Source organism: Triturus cristatus, chromosome 12 (assembly GCF_964204655.1).
Source record: "Triturus cristatus chromosome 12, aTriCri1.1, whole genome shotgun sequence".
NCBI classification, from domain to species: Eukaryota; Metazoa; Chordata; class Amphibia; order Caudata; family Salamandridae; genus Triturus; species Triturus cristatus.
In genome coordinates, this window is record NC_140595.1 from 131,824,068 (window position 1) to 131,836,750 (window position 12,683).

Consider the following 12,683-nt stretch of genomic DNA (forward strand, 5'->3'; position numbering starts at 1 on the left):
CCAAGTCGGGGCAGCCAGACAGCTCTGGTGAGGAACGAACGAGGGCGTCTGCTAACATTGGGATGGATATTTTATGGAACGTCCTGTAATTAGAGACCCTCTGCCCTGTGTTAGCTCAAGGGGCTGTGGCAGAGTTGGGAATGACGAATTTTAATAGGAGGTGGTCAGACCAGGTAATGGGAAGAGGTAGGCTTACTGATATGTCAAAGTTGTGAACGATTTGGTCTAGGGTGTGGCCCTTCTCATGGGTGGCCAAAGAAACAGATGGAAACATGTTGCAGGCCTGCAGCGCCTCCAACAAGGAAATTGTTTGAGGGTCTTTTCCATTGTCCATATGTATATTGAAATATCCCAGAATGAGGCAGTTGTTGGATTTTAAGGCCAGGGAGGTGGTGGCTATATTAAGCGTAGTAATAACATTTCCAATAGCACTGGGAGGTCTGTAAATCAGAAATCCAGCTATGCTATGATGGGGGGATAAGGTACAGCAGAAGCCTAAGCAGTCTAGTTTTTTATTGTAAATTATGGCAACACCTCCCTCCTTCCCATTCGATCGGTCCCTCCTAAGAATGTTATAACCCGTAGGGATGGCCGAGGTGATAGTAGGGTTGGAGGCTTCAGATAGCTAGGTCTCAGTGAGAAATAAAAGATCAGACTGTTAGTCTAAAAGTAGGCCATAAATGTATGGTTCATGCTTTTGTGTAGAGCGACAATTTAAAAGGGTGGCCTTTAAGTCCTCTGTTTTCTTATTGTTTTTACACTTATTGTTGCGTGGGAGGATATTGGGTGCAAGTTTCCAGGGCTGGAGGAGAGTCCAGTTGCACTTATTGCATCGAAAGTCTACCTCCAACCTCGGATCAGCAGCTGTACAGTGACATAATGGTAGCCGCCTAAGGCTAAGCAGTTTTTCCCTATTGCAATATAGTGGAAGCAACTCACCGGAGGGGAACTGGGCAGCATGGCCGGCGCCGAACGCCTCCGGGCGCAGACAGGCTTACCTTCGGCGCGCCCGCTGTGCACGTCCACTTAGCGCGTCCGTTTGCATCGGGAATATATAGGCTAATGCCTATGATGCAAACTGGATCTCCAACGCAGCTGAGGAAGTGGAAACTGCATAGGCATAAGTGAGGAGCCCGATAGTAGCCCCAGCCCTCCGCACAATCGGCGTATCAGCCGCGGCGGACCAGGACTGGAGGAAAAGCGAAATGCGAATCGGAGCATCTAAGGAGGTGTTGGCAAGCAGAATCAAGTAAAGTGCAAGGGCGCATAGGTTGGAGAAATTGTTAAAAAGCACAGAGTAATTCAGCCACACATATACAATTTAAAAAGTATTAAAAACGTACTAGCAGGGCAGGAAACCCTGAATCCTACACCTGTAAACTGCACATGTCCATTTACATCGGGAATATATAAGCTAATGCCTATGATGCAAACTGGATCGCTGAGGAAGTGGAAACTGCGTGGGGAACAGGGGCTCAAATTAGATCATAAATTCAAAGGTGTCCTGAACAGGGGCCCCCAAAATATGTTTGGCCCAGGGCCCCCCAAATCCTTAAGATTTCCCTGCCACCACCACAAAGACGTCCTTGGGTAGGTTGATGCCAATAGGGTCATCAATAGTTGTACATAAGCGACGTTCCACAACAAGAATATCTTCATTAATGGCCCTAATGGCTTTTGTCAAGAAGGCATCCAATAGCAAGGAATGTTTTTTTTTCCTTAATGGATCCCAGCACTGAAGGGAGCACAGGAACCTTTCTTTTCACAGTAGCTAAAAGAATGCAAAATAAGGCAGATGAAAAACAGGAAGGCCAGCTTCTTTCGGTCAGGGACAGACCTGCCCTTGGCATGGATGCAGCCCGCAGGTGCCCTGCGCTGATGGAGAAGTTGACACTATTAATTATGCCATGTTCTGTCAATAAGGGACTCTGGTCGGTGAAGTGACAAACACGCATGAGTGAGTCTCCAAACAAGCACACATTCCACACTGCGGGAAAGGTTGGCAATATTAATGGCACTCCGTTCAGAGAAGTGGCCTCCTACCTCCACAACCACCACCAAGGGACTCTAGTAAGTGAAATTCTAAACACAACTGAGCAATTCAACAATCAATTGTGTGTCACAAATGTTACAATCCCATGTTTCATCCCGCCCAGAGTGCTGAAATATTAAGTTTCAAACAGGAAATGCCTGTAGTTAATAGCAAAAAACCCCAAGCTTAAATAAGGAGGAGGGAAGTATCACCATTACCAATGTTCCCAAAACAAGATTATGAAACCATACAGACCCGGACAACAAACCTATCCTGGCTTAAAGTAAAAACAGAACCAGGAATAAGTTAATTTGGCCATCTGAAATGATTGAGGGGAATACAGAACAGAGGTTTTGAAACAAAATTGTGCTATTACTGGCTGAAAAGAAGAACATTTGAAATAAGCTGTCAGGCATAGTGCGGAAATGGGAGATAAATGTTTAAGTAAAGAAATTGTGTTCTGAACCCTCCTTTCCTTAACCCTATTAAATAGTCACTAGACTTAAACTTCTCTTCCATTAATCACTTCTTAACTTTGCTAACTGTGTAATCTTCAACAATCAATTTTAAGGTGTTGCAGCCAGCTTTCCAATTATACATTTTATTTTAGTATTTTTACTGTTCATTGCCCACATTATTGTTTCTCATCATTTCTGTGAGTCTCCTCTCTAAGCATCAAAAAGGTGTTGTACAAGATTTAAAACTATTTCACACATTTCTGTGGCTTGTCCATGATTATCGTTCGTAAATTTTCTATTTTGAAAATTGTCATACGAGACAACAGATGAGCAGCAAAAGCGTGCCAGATTAATACACCTCAAAACATGTCTTACATTGGATATTTTGCTTCAAGCCCACTGAAACTTTTGTTCTACAGTTGCATGCTATTCCGAGCCATTCAACGTGGCTGTTTAAAACGCACATTATGTTTCTTTGCTTCAGATAGGAAAATGTTAAAGGGCGCCAGCTGATAGCGTGGCACTCAAAAAACAAGAACTGGGTAATCCTGGTTATAAAGGTTCCTACTCTTCCTCAAAACACTCCTGGATTCCTTCCCAAGTGTGGCCTGTTGCAAATATCGCAGAACAAAGAGTGGGGCTAAAATGGGTGGGAGTGTGTTATTATGTGAAGGTCTACTGTTGTTGCTAGTTTCCCCAGATATGGATGGACCCATTAGGGAAGGACTAACAGTCAAGAGGCGGAGCTTTTGTAACAGATTATTAGGAGAATCGACAGTAGACTATTTTCCAGCAAGCGAACAAAGACTTGCATTTGTTTAATAGTACATTGTACAGCAGATCGTGGCATGTTTTTCTTAAGGAAATCCTAACAGTTGCCTGACGTTTAGGAGATTTCAGAGGCTTTAAAAACCGCACTGGCCTAGACTGCAAAATCTTGATGAAAAGATCTATTGATACATTCATCAGTTTATGTTGGATGTACCTGCATGATGGCTTCTGAATGGGAAGCTTACCGTATCAGCAGTTACAAATATTGACCAAGCCATACTGTTGGCTACAAGGGTAGAGGTGGATAGCTTCTATTGTTACTAAAGTGGTTCAACAGCCAAGTTCTTTACAAGCTTTCTAAAACAGTATAACTATTATACCTTGGTAGGTCTGCATTTACTTAGGAGCCTTTACCCCACCCTGCGTATGCAGTTTAATTAAAACCTCATAATCTTTCATGTTTGATCAACATTTCCCTTTCAGCACTGTTTAAGCTTCAAACCCCCAATTTTATTATTTTGGAGAAATAATTATACAGTGCCGAACTTAGGGCAGCAGATCACTGTATAGAGCAACAGGATATATATGACACGTGGGATAAAAAGAAGAGGCACGTTTATACGCTTACAATGAGATTGTAAGCCAATAGCCCTTCTCTGCTTGGAGAAGTAGGGGGGAGGGATATGGGGGGGGGGACAGTAAGTAGGTTGTGCAGAGGTGAATTTTGAGACTTTTCCTGAAATAGTACAGTGAAGGAGCAAAATCTGAGAAGCAAAGGGAGATCACACCACAGTCTTGTTCCATATGTATTTTGGGGAGTCATTTTGATTTCTAGCCAGCCAAGGAATGTACTCATAGTAGTGAACATATCAACCTGTGAAAGCAGTTTAGAGTTAGGTTTTCTCAAGTAGAGTGCTCTACAGATCATATAACAACCTTTGAAGGATTCTACCAGGGTGAGGAAACCCATGCAATTCTTTCAGGGTACGAAAGATACGTTCAAACTTTCTTTAGCTGAGGTACTGTATAAAGAACTGCTTTGATTGGTGTCAAAGATAGCTCTGGGAGCCAGGGAGGAGAGCATTGTCTCGGTCGATATACGACAACAACATGTACAATACTTTTCTTTGTTGTTCAGGTAAATCAAGACAATCAAAAGTATGCACAACTTGTAGTTCACTTCGATGACAAGTGGTTCTACGTTGGAAAAAAAACCCCAGTAAGAACTCAAGGAAGCGATGCCTGGGTGGCGTGGCTCGGTACCTCGAATTCACAGTAAGCAAGTTAATCTCACAACGTCATAAACAGGACTATTACAGAAATTCTGACAGCAACCATCTTAGAGTAGCTAGATTGAGGGGTCAGTCATATGAGCTGAGAACTCAAATGAAGACATCTGAAAACCAGCAGCACTTTGCCACTAGCACAGTGCATGTCAAGAAATGGTACTAAATATTGAAGACCAGAGAGTTGTATATTTTAAGACGTTAATGTATACAGAATCTGAAGTGGTTTATGGGCAGATGCATCTCGTTGGCGGTCAGTGCAGCTGAAAGCTGAAACCCAGAGGGAAATGAATGATGTGGTTTAAATTTGAAATGTGTCCCACTGCACACAACCCAACTATAGTGGATAGAAACACACCCTGCATGTTGGTGTGCAGAACTCGCACTTTTGCTGAATTTCTGGGGAGAACAGTTTGATAAATGTCTTTAAGCAGGTATTCTCTAAACTGTACTAGTACTATACAGTGTGATAGATCGAAGTTTGCGTCCCAAGTATAACTATTTTATTAATATTTCAAAAGCATACATATTAGGAGTTAACAAAAGAATAGAAAGTGAAGAAAGTGTTAATATTCTCAGTAGCAGGCAAAGTTAAATATGGGAAATTTAAAATCTGGCTTGAAGAAAACAAAAAGAGGCATGCAAAAGTGGTACACTGACAATAATAATTTGTTTATTAGTCATTGCCCTACCAAATACTAGGGCTACTGTAAGCAGAGATATTTACTTACTTTTAAACTGTTTTTTCTAAGTAGCAGACCTCACCACAGAGGGCAGCGGAATGCTTTATAACAAACTGAATAACAATGACAAAAGAACATCGAGATCACATGCAGGTCTCATTATTGTGGGTGACAGGTGGAATCAGAGGAAGATGTTTGGAAGGCTAACAGACTGGAGCTTTGGTGAGGTTCTTCTGGGAGTTTTACTGGGTCATGGCAGTGAGTCATAAGAATAGAGAGTCCTGCAATAGAGAATCTTAGATTCTTTAGATTGTTGTAATTTAAGTCTTTCTTCTTGTATTAACTAATCTGCTAGCTATGGATTGCTCATCTTTGGGTAAGTTAATAACCAAGGTATAGAACGTTTTAGGCAGTGGAGCACACAGTAAAGGTAATCCTGGCATTTAAGGCCGATTAGTGAAGATTGGCGGGTAAAGATTAAATGATGTGATTTCCTTGAGATAGTTACAAAAATTCTAATATATCCTTGAAAAGTTGGAAAAGCTCTCCAGATATCCTAAACTCAGTTGGCTTAGGAGGTTAACACATCATCTGCAAAACTCTGCGTGCTGCTGAAAGAGCATGTTTGAACCCCAGCCAATTCACACAACCTTTCACCCTTTAAAAGGCTGATAAATGGACTATTACTGAATTAAGAAACAGTGAAAATGAAAATACACAGTTTTGCGTAGCTATATCCAGGTCCAGAGAAAAACTATCATCATCACAGCATAAAGAAGAAGTATTTGTTTTGTTACAAGACAATCAAGAAACTAAGAGCTTTTGATATTTAGAAGGGTTAGATCAGTGGGGCCTTAGGCAGGTGAACAAAATCTACAATTTGCAGCACACTTTTAGGATACAATGATTATGTTAATTATGATTATTAAGACCTAAAGGAAGGTATTTTGAAAATTAACTTTGTTTCTGTGATTGTTAAACGTGCCGGGGTATTTCGCCAATAAACAACTCTTGACTTGTCTTTAACCTCTCCCTGGGTCACATTTTCCGCCTCGACCTCCCTGAACACTCGATGATCGAGAACATAAAATGGGAAGGTTTTCCAAAGTGATAATCCAAATATTAGCTGCATGCATATTTTAATGGATGTTTCTAACTGCAGATTCTTACCTTTAGCAGTTTTGGAACAGGAACAAACTTCATCCAACCCCTTAATTCCATTTAATGAAGCCCTGACTGAGAAGCTTATGGGCACCTGGTCTAATCCCTGTTCCTGCCCGCCAGTGAACAGAAAGGGTTGTCAGGCCGGTGACAGGGAACCCTGATTTATTTGATGCAGAATCCTACATCAGAGAGTTTGGTGGTTCAAGCTTTCACCAGTAGGGTGAACCCCAACAACTCTTTCAGTCAGAAAGGCCAGACAATCCCAAAGCGGATGTTTCCTTGGACCAGCCTAACCTGGAGGTCAATCAACGCTTGCTTCTTGTGGGGAGATATACATCTCCATGCTTTATAGGTCATAACTGGCGAGCAGCCTGCTTCAATGAGATCCGCGGGCATCTCCGAGGATGTGCAAGCCTCTTTAATGGACAAGCTGTTTGATGGGTCTCGCCCATTTGGTGAGATGGCAGATTCGGCATTGGAACTCTTTAACGTAAGCTGGGCCCCTGTGGGTTCGCTAGGTCTTTTTAACCCTGTGAGATAATAGTCAACAGTTTTGTCCCTTTTGAGGTTGCTCCAGAAAGTTGGTGAACCACCCACACCAAGGTCAACTGCCCCTGCAACAGGTACTCCAGTCCTTTCGGAGTCTGAGGCAGGGGCTGGATCAAGCAGACAAACCCAGGTCCTCCGGTCCTCTGCCGTTCGCCTCAAAGCAGCTTAAGTTTGCCATTAGTGGTACACAACCACCCTGAAGGAGGCAGGATCAGACATTTCTTCCAAGGGTGGCAAAATATTACATCCATCAAGTTGGTCCTCCAGATAGTCCAATGAAGCTGTGCCCCACTTACCATTTTTGACCCGTCACACCTTCCACACACACATCTAAAAATCTCGGAGGAGCACTTGCCCACCTTGCTTCAAGAAGTGCAGCCTCTTTGGTCCAATGGAGCTATAGAGGGTCGTGGCCCAGGAAATAGGAGACTGGCTGTAACTCCCATGTTTTCCTCATGCTGAACGTGGTGAGCCTTCGTCCTATTTCAGATCTTCACCCTCTGAATACCTTTTTGTGGAAGGACAAATGGAAGATGCTCTCACTGACTCAGGGTCTTTCACCTGGGCCCAGGCAACAGGATGGCAGTTTTGGACCCGCAGGAAGCTTACTTCCATGTCCCTGTCTTGCAGTTCCACAGATGCTACTTGCAGTTCATGGTTCCCAGTGCTCCTGGCCCACCATGCTCCTCTTCAGCCTCACTGGTGCCCCTTGGGTATTCACGAAAGCGATGGTGGTGGTCGCTGGAAACCTTCAGAGGCTGAGAAACCCAGTTTTCCACAGCCAGGCAACTGGCTGTTGAAGGTGGGGTTGCCAGAGTTAATTGTAGACCACTTTTAGATGATGGTGAATCTCCTTACATCGCTGTGGGTTCTTGATCAACAGCCCAAAACCACACCGATTCCTTTGCAGAGACCCTTTCATTGGAGCCATTAGGGATACGGTGGGGTTTCTGGCCTTCCCCCAACCTCAGCGAGTTTGCAACAGTTAATCTATGATCCTGATGTTTCTGCATCAGTCCTGGATATTGGTGAGCGTGACTCTGAAGCTTCTGGGCCTCTTAGCACCCTGATCGTCGACTATGCCAGGTGGCATATGCAAGGTCTGCAGTGCAACATGAAGTCTCAATGGGCCCACCACAAGGGGAACCTATCAGATTCCATCAAGTTTTAAGACGAGACTGCAAAAGGTGGCAGACCCTTCTTTCAACCCTAACCAGAGTGGATGGTGGTGACAGATGTGTCACTGCTGGGATGAGGAGGTCATCTGGGAGAGGTGGAGATCAGAGGAGAGGACTTTTCTCTAGCACAGACCAGTGCCCACATCAACCTGCTGAAGTTGCAGGCCATCTGCCGGGCACTGAAGGCCTTCCTACCATCCATCAATGGGAGGCTGTGTTCAGGTGCTCAAGGACAACACCACTGCCATGTGTTAGTGCAAAAACAGGGTGGGTGGGGTGGTGGATCCAGTGCCAGATGGTGCTTGGTCTCTGGAGTTGGTTGGACAGACAGCTACTTTCCCTGCTTGTGAACAACCTGAGGGATCTTTGAGCACCAAGGCAGACAAGCACAGCTGCCGGTGCCTGGAGGATCAAGAAGGGCAGTTACACTCAGAGGCATCTTCCAACAATGGGGAGAACCTTGGCTTGACCTTTTTATCACCACCGAGAACGGGCAATGCCAAAATGTTTGTGCGCTGGAGTTTCCAAGACGTCTCTCTCAGATACTCATTCTGGATAGAGAGAAGTAGGGACTCCTGTACACCTTTCTGCTGCTGCCTAGAATTCTAAAGCAGACCATTAACGACTGGGCCCCAAGTCATCCTAGTGGCTGCAGACTGGGCAAGGGGAATGACGTGCCTGGAGCTTCTGAGCATGAACATCTGTCCCCTAATCAGGCAACTGATTTGGGAGGATCACCTGTTGCAGTAACTTGGCAAGGCCCTACGCCCAATCCGGCGCAATCTGCACCTCCATACATGGAGATTGAGTGGTGGCAGCTAACTTCATTTGATCTTCCTCTTGAGGTCGAGGGTGTCATCTTTTCTGCACGGCGTCCCTCTACAAAGGATGTCTATGCTGCCCACTGGTGTGCAGCCTGGTGTGACACCCACATTATCAACTTGTTACAGGCCAAGCTGTTGGATGTTTTGTTGTTTGTTTTATCCCAGGCCCAGCAAGGACCTGCTGTTTGCACAGCTAAAGGTTATTTTGGAGCCTTTTTACATTTACCAGACCAGTCGTCCTTGTTAAAATTAACTGTTGTGATGAGATTTCTAAAAGGTCCAACTCATTTGTGGAAGAGGTGTGGCGCCGCGGCCAGGGCGACTGACTCCGGAATCTGGGGATCACGGTTCGATCCCCGGCGCCGGTGGCAGATTAGCCCAGCACCCATGTAACTCTGGGCAATAGCTTACTTAATCTTCCTGACGGCCCCCAGCGCCTAGAGACCCTTACGGGTGATTGTTCGCGCTTTACAAATGTGGATATTATTATTATTATTTGTTTCCTCCCAAACCCTTTGTGATGCCTCAGTGGGAACTTATTGTGGTACACCCATTCCTCATGTGCACGCCATTCAAATGCATCCAGAGTTGATCACTACGCCTCCTGACTCTAAAGACTGATTCTGGTCACTGTGATTTTGGCTCATCAGTGAGTAAACTTGTGGTTCTCTTGGTGCAGTAAACTTATACCACCTAATTCCGAGACAAAGTGGTAATGTAGACCACAACAGCCTTTTTACCTAAAGTGGTTACTTATTTTCACAGTGGATAATCCATCACTCGTCCAAAGCTTTTTGCGCCACCTCCCCCCTCAAAGGAGGAGGATATAATCCATCAGTTGGATTCTAAAAGAGCTTTAGGCTTTCACATCAATTTCAACAAGGACTATTGAGTGGACTATCAGCTCTATGTGCTGTTCTCTAGGGTAAAGAAAGGCAAGGCAGTGCAGAAAAGGCTGTCAAAATAAATAATCATTTGTATCAAGATCTGCCACACGCTGGCCAAGCAGCAGCCACTGGAGGGGTTGAGGTCCTATTCAACCAGGGTGAAGGCTGCTACCACTGCACTGGCACATGGAATGCCTGTACTTGACATCAGTCAGACTGCAACGTGGGAATCAGTACACACATTCACAACGCAGTACTGCTGGACAGACAGCTCCGACTAGCAGGGCATTTCAATTGTTTGGTCCTACAAGACTTTTTGATCTGAGCCATTCCAAAGATCCACTGCCTTTGGAGGTACTGCTTTGTTATATATTATAAAGGTAAGGAAGCTGCAGGTATTAGTATTCATCAGAAAAACAGATTAATATCCTTTGGCAATGTTTTTTCTGGGGGATACTCTATCAGATGCATCACCGCACTCCCAATTCTGTGGAATGGTCTTGCTTTCAATCTGAAAAGGTCCTAATCTAGGAATCTGCACACTGGTATAGCTGATTATTTGTGGGCTGTAGTAGTTGTAGAACTCATGATGAGCTTCCATTGGAATGCTAACTACTTCAGCCTATTTAAACACTCCTTGAAATCTCATTTGGTTGAGATTAAGCTCAACCAGCGAGATCCCCTTTTTCACCACTTTGAAATTCCTGTGTCACTTTCAGGACCATTTACCCTTAAAAGTATCAAACTCTTTCATTAGAAGGCCACAAAAGCTCTGATTGGTACTTTGATCTCTTGATGGTTGACTGATATGCACACATTGTTTAAACAAGCTGTAAATGTTATATATATATATATATAATGTGCTGTGAAAATTACTGCAAGGCGCTTCAACACTTAGGGGCCTTGTTCAAGCCAAAAAAAAAGAACTTAAACAAATAATGTTTCATAAAGCCATCGTTTAACTTTTTTTGACACCACTCCCTCCAAATCAAAATAGGTTACTCTAAATTTTAGGATTTTATTATAGTACCGCTTGCAATACCAATGGAAAAAGTTGTGACAGAAAAACACATTATCGACCATCATCTTCTCTGTCGCAATCCATCACATTTTGATTCGATTGCAGCAAAGAGATGAAGACAGACTGAACATTGGTGTCTATTTGAATGAGATCGGTAGAAAAGCTAAAGAATTGAAATTTATAGTTTGGAAAAAAAGTTTAAAAAAAGCAGGCCAGTTAGAAAAAAAAACTTACAAATAGCAGGACATTCGAATTAGGTTAGATTTAGGGTAAGGGTAGCGTTAGAATTGAAATATGGATTAGAGACAGGGTTGAGGCAATAGTGTTTTTCACCCTCAAAAAGCATGCCCTGTGCAAAGTGGAACGTTACTTGAATGTTAAAAACCAAATTGCAGAATGCTAAAATTACAATGCGAGTCACAGCTGTATCTGCAACTCACATTGTAAGCAATACAATTCTCTCGACTAAAAGAGGTAAAGAGCTTTGCACATGTGTGATTCTCAAGGAAATGCATCTATGGTTTGGGACGAACACAAAAGACGCAAAGCGCTGAAAAGTTAACTGACTGTCCATGTCAGTCCAGACCCTTCACACAGAGTAAGCTGTCCACGAGGGACTGTTTCCATTCCATTTGATAGATATTGGTTTCAGAGGTGAGATTGTGAAGGTTAGTGTAAACAGAAGCAGTCAGCAATCCTATGCATTGCTCCAAGATCCCACCTAATGTCCCTTACAGAAAAACCCTCCTTTTTTGGGCATTCCCAGCATTCTTTTGAGGGGTGGTGCTGCAATTCTGTCTCATGAATATTGTTTAGCCACCATTTCTGCATGTCCTTTCGACCAGCTTCTTTGAAATGTGTGATATAAATACACATATAAGCCAGCAGAAAGTATTGCCCAAGTCTCAATTGAGAGCTGTGAATACAGAAATGCAATGCACCCCAGTCAATATTACATTTGTCTAGGTTTACGGGTAGTGTAAAGGAGAGGATGAGGTTCTGGGTTAAGGTCAGAGAGCATGGGTTTGGCTATATAACAGCATAGAGAATCTGATGGTGTTGTGGGCAGTGTGGGGTTAACATTTAACCAAAATTTACGATTTGACAAATGGAAAATATTTCTAACATTTGGCATGAAGCTTAACTTCCAAGTCAATCTGAACTTCAGTTTTGCAGTTTGATTTGAACTTTTGCCTTTTCCAACTCCAAATTTCTAATTTTCAGCCTAGGTTCACATTGCCCCGCCCTTGATTTCCTCCACTACTACAAAATCTGGTAAATTATGGTGCACAGAAGCATCTCTCAGAAACTTGTTCTGCCATTCAGAGACTTCTTTAACCATAGAGAACCTCAAGGGGAGAGTGGTGCAAAATGACATCCCAAGTCTCATCACCCACACTGTCAGCAGTATGCTTGAAAAGCAACACAACTTCACTAAACGCAAGATACAATCCCTAAGGATCAAATAAGAAATGAAAGGGGCCACCTCCGGCAATCAAACCAAAAGTGAAACAAAGGCAGCCAACCAGGGCATGGCAAGAAAGACGTAGAGGTTGCTTATGAGGGGCAGTGTTGAAAGTGGACTTTAAAAAAACAGAACATCTCACCTATAGGACATCAAAAAATTAATTACACCTGGATTTCTGGACAAGTGTTTTTCCTCCTATAGCAATTCCTCTTTACCGGGTAAAACGATTTGGTTCAACAGTCAAGTGCTCTGAGCCCTAACATAGCATCAAAGGGAAGCACACTTACCGTTTCACCAGCTAACTCCTTTGGAGGATGCCCCAAGTCTTGAAGCTGAAAGCAGACAGATTATGAGAGGGAATA

At 43.5% G+C, this 12,683-nt stretch overlaps 1 protein-coding gene across 1 annotated transcript in view; it reads right to left on the reverse strand.

Moving 5' to 3' along the window:
- PEX19 (peroxisomal biogenesis factor 19) overlaps positions 1 to 12,683 on the reverse strand; it is a 91,959-nt gene that overhangs the window by 18,752 nt on the left and 60,524 nt on the right. Inside the window, exon 7 of the mRNA XM_085638361.1 lies at positions 12,609 to 12,653. Coding sequence (XP_085494487.1) covers positions 12,609 to 12,653 — 45 coding nt within the window. The remainder of the gene's footprint in view (positions 1 to 12,608; positions 12,654 to 12,683) is intronic.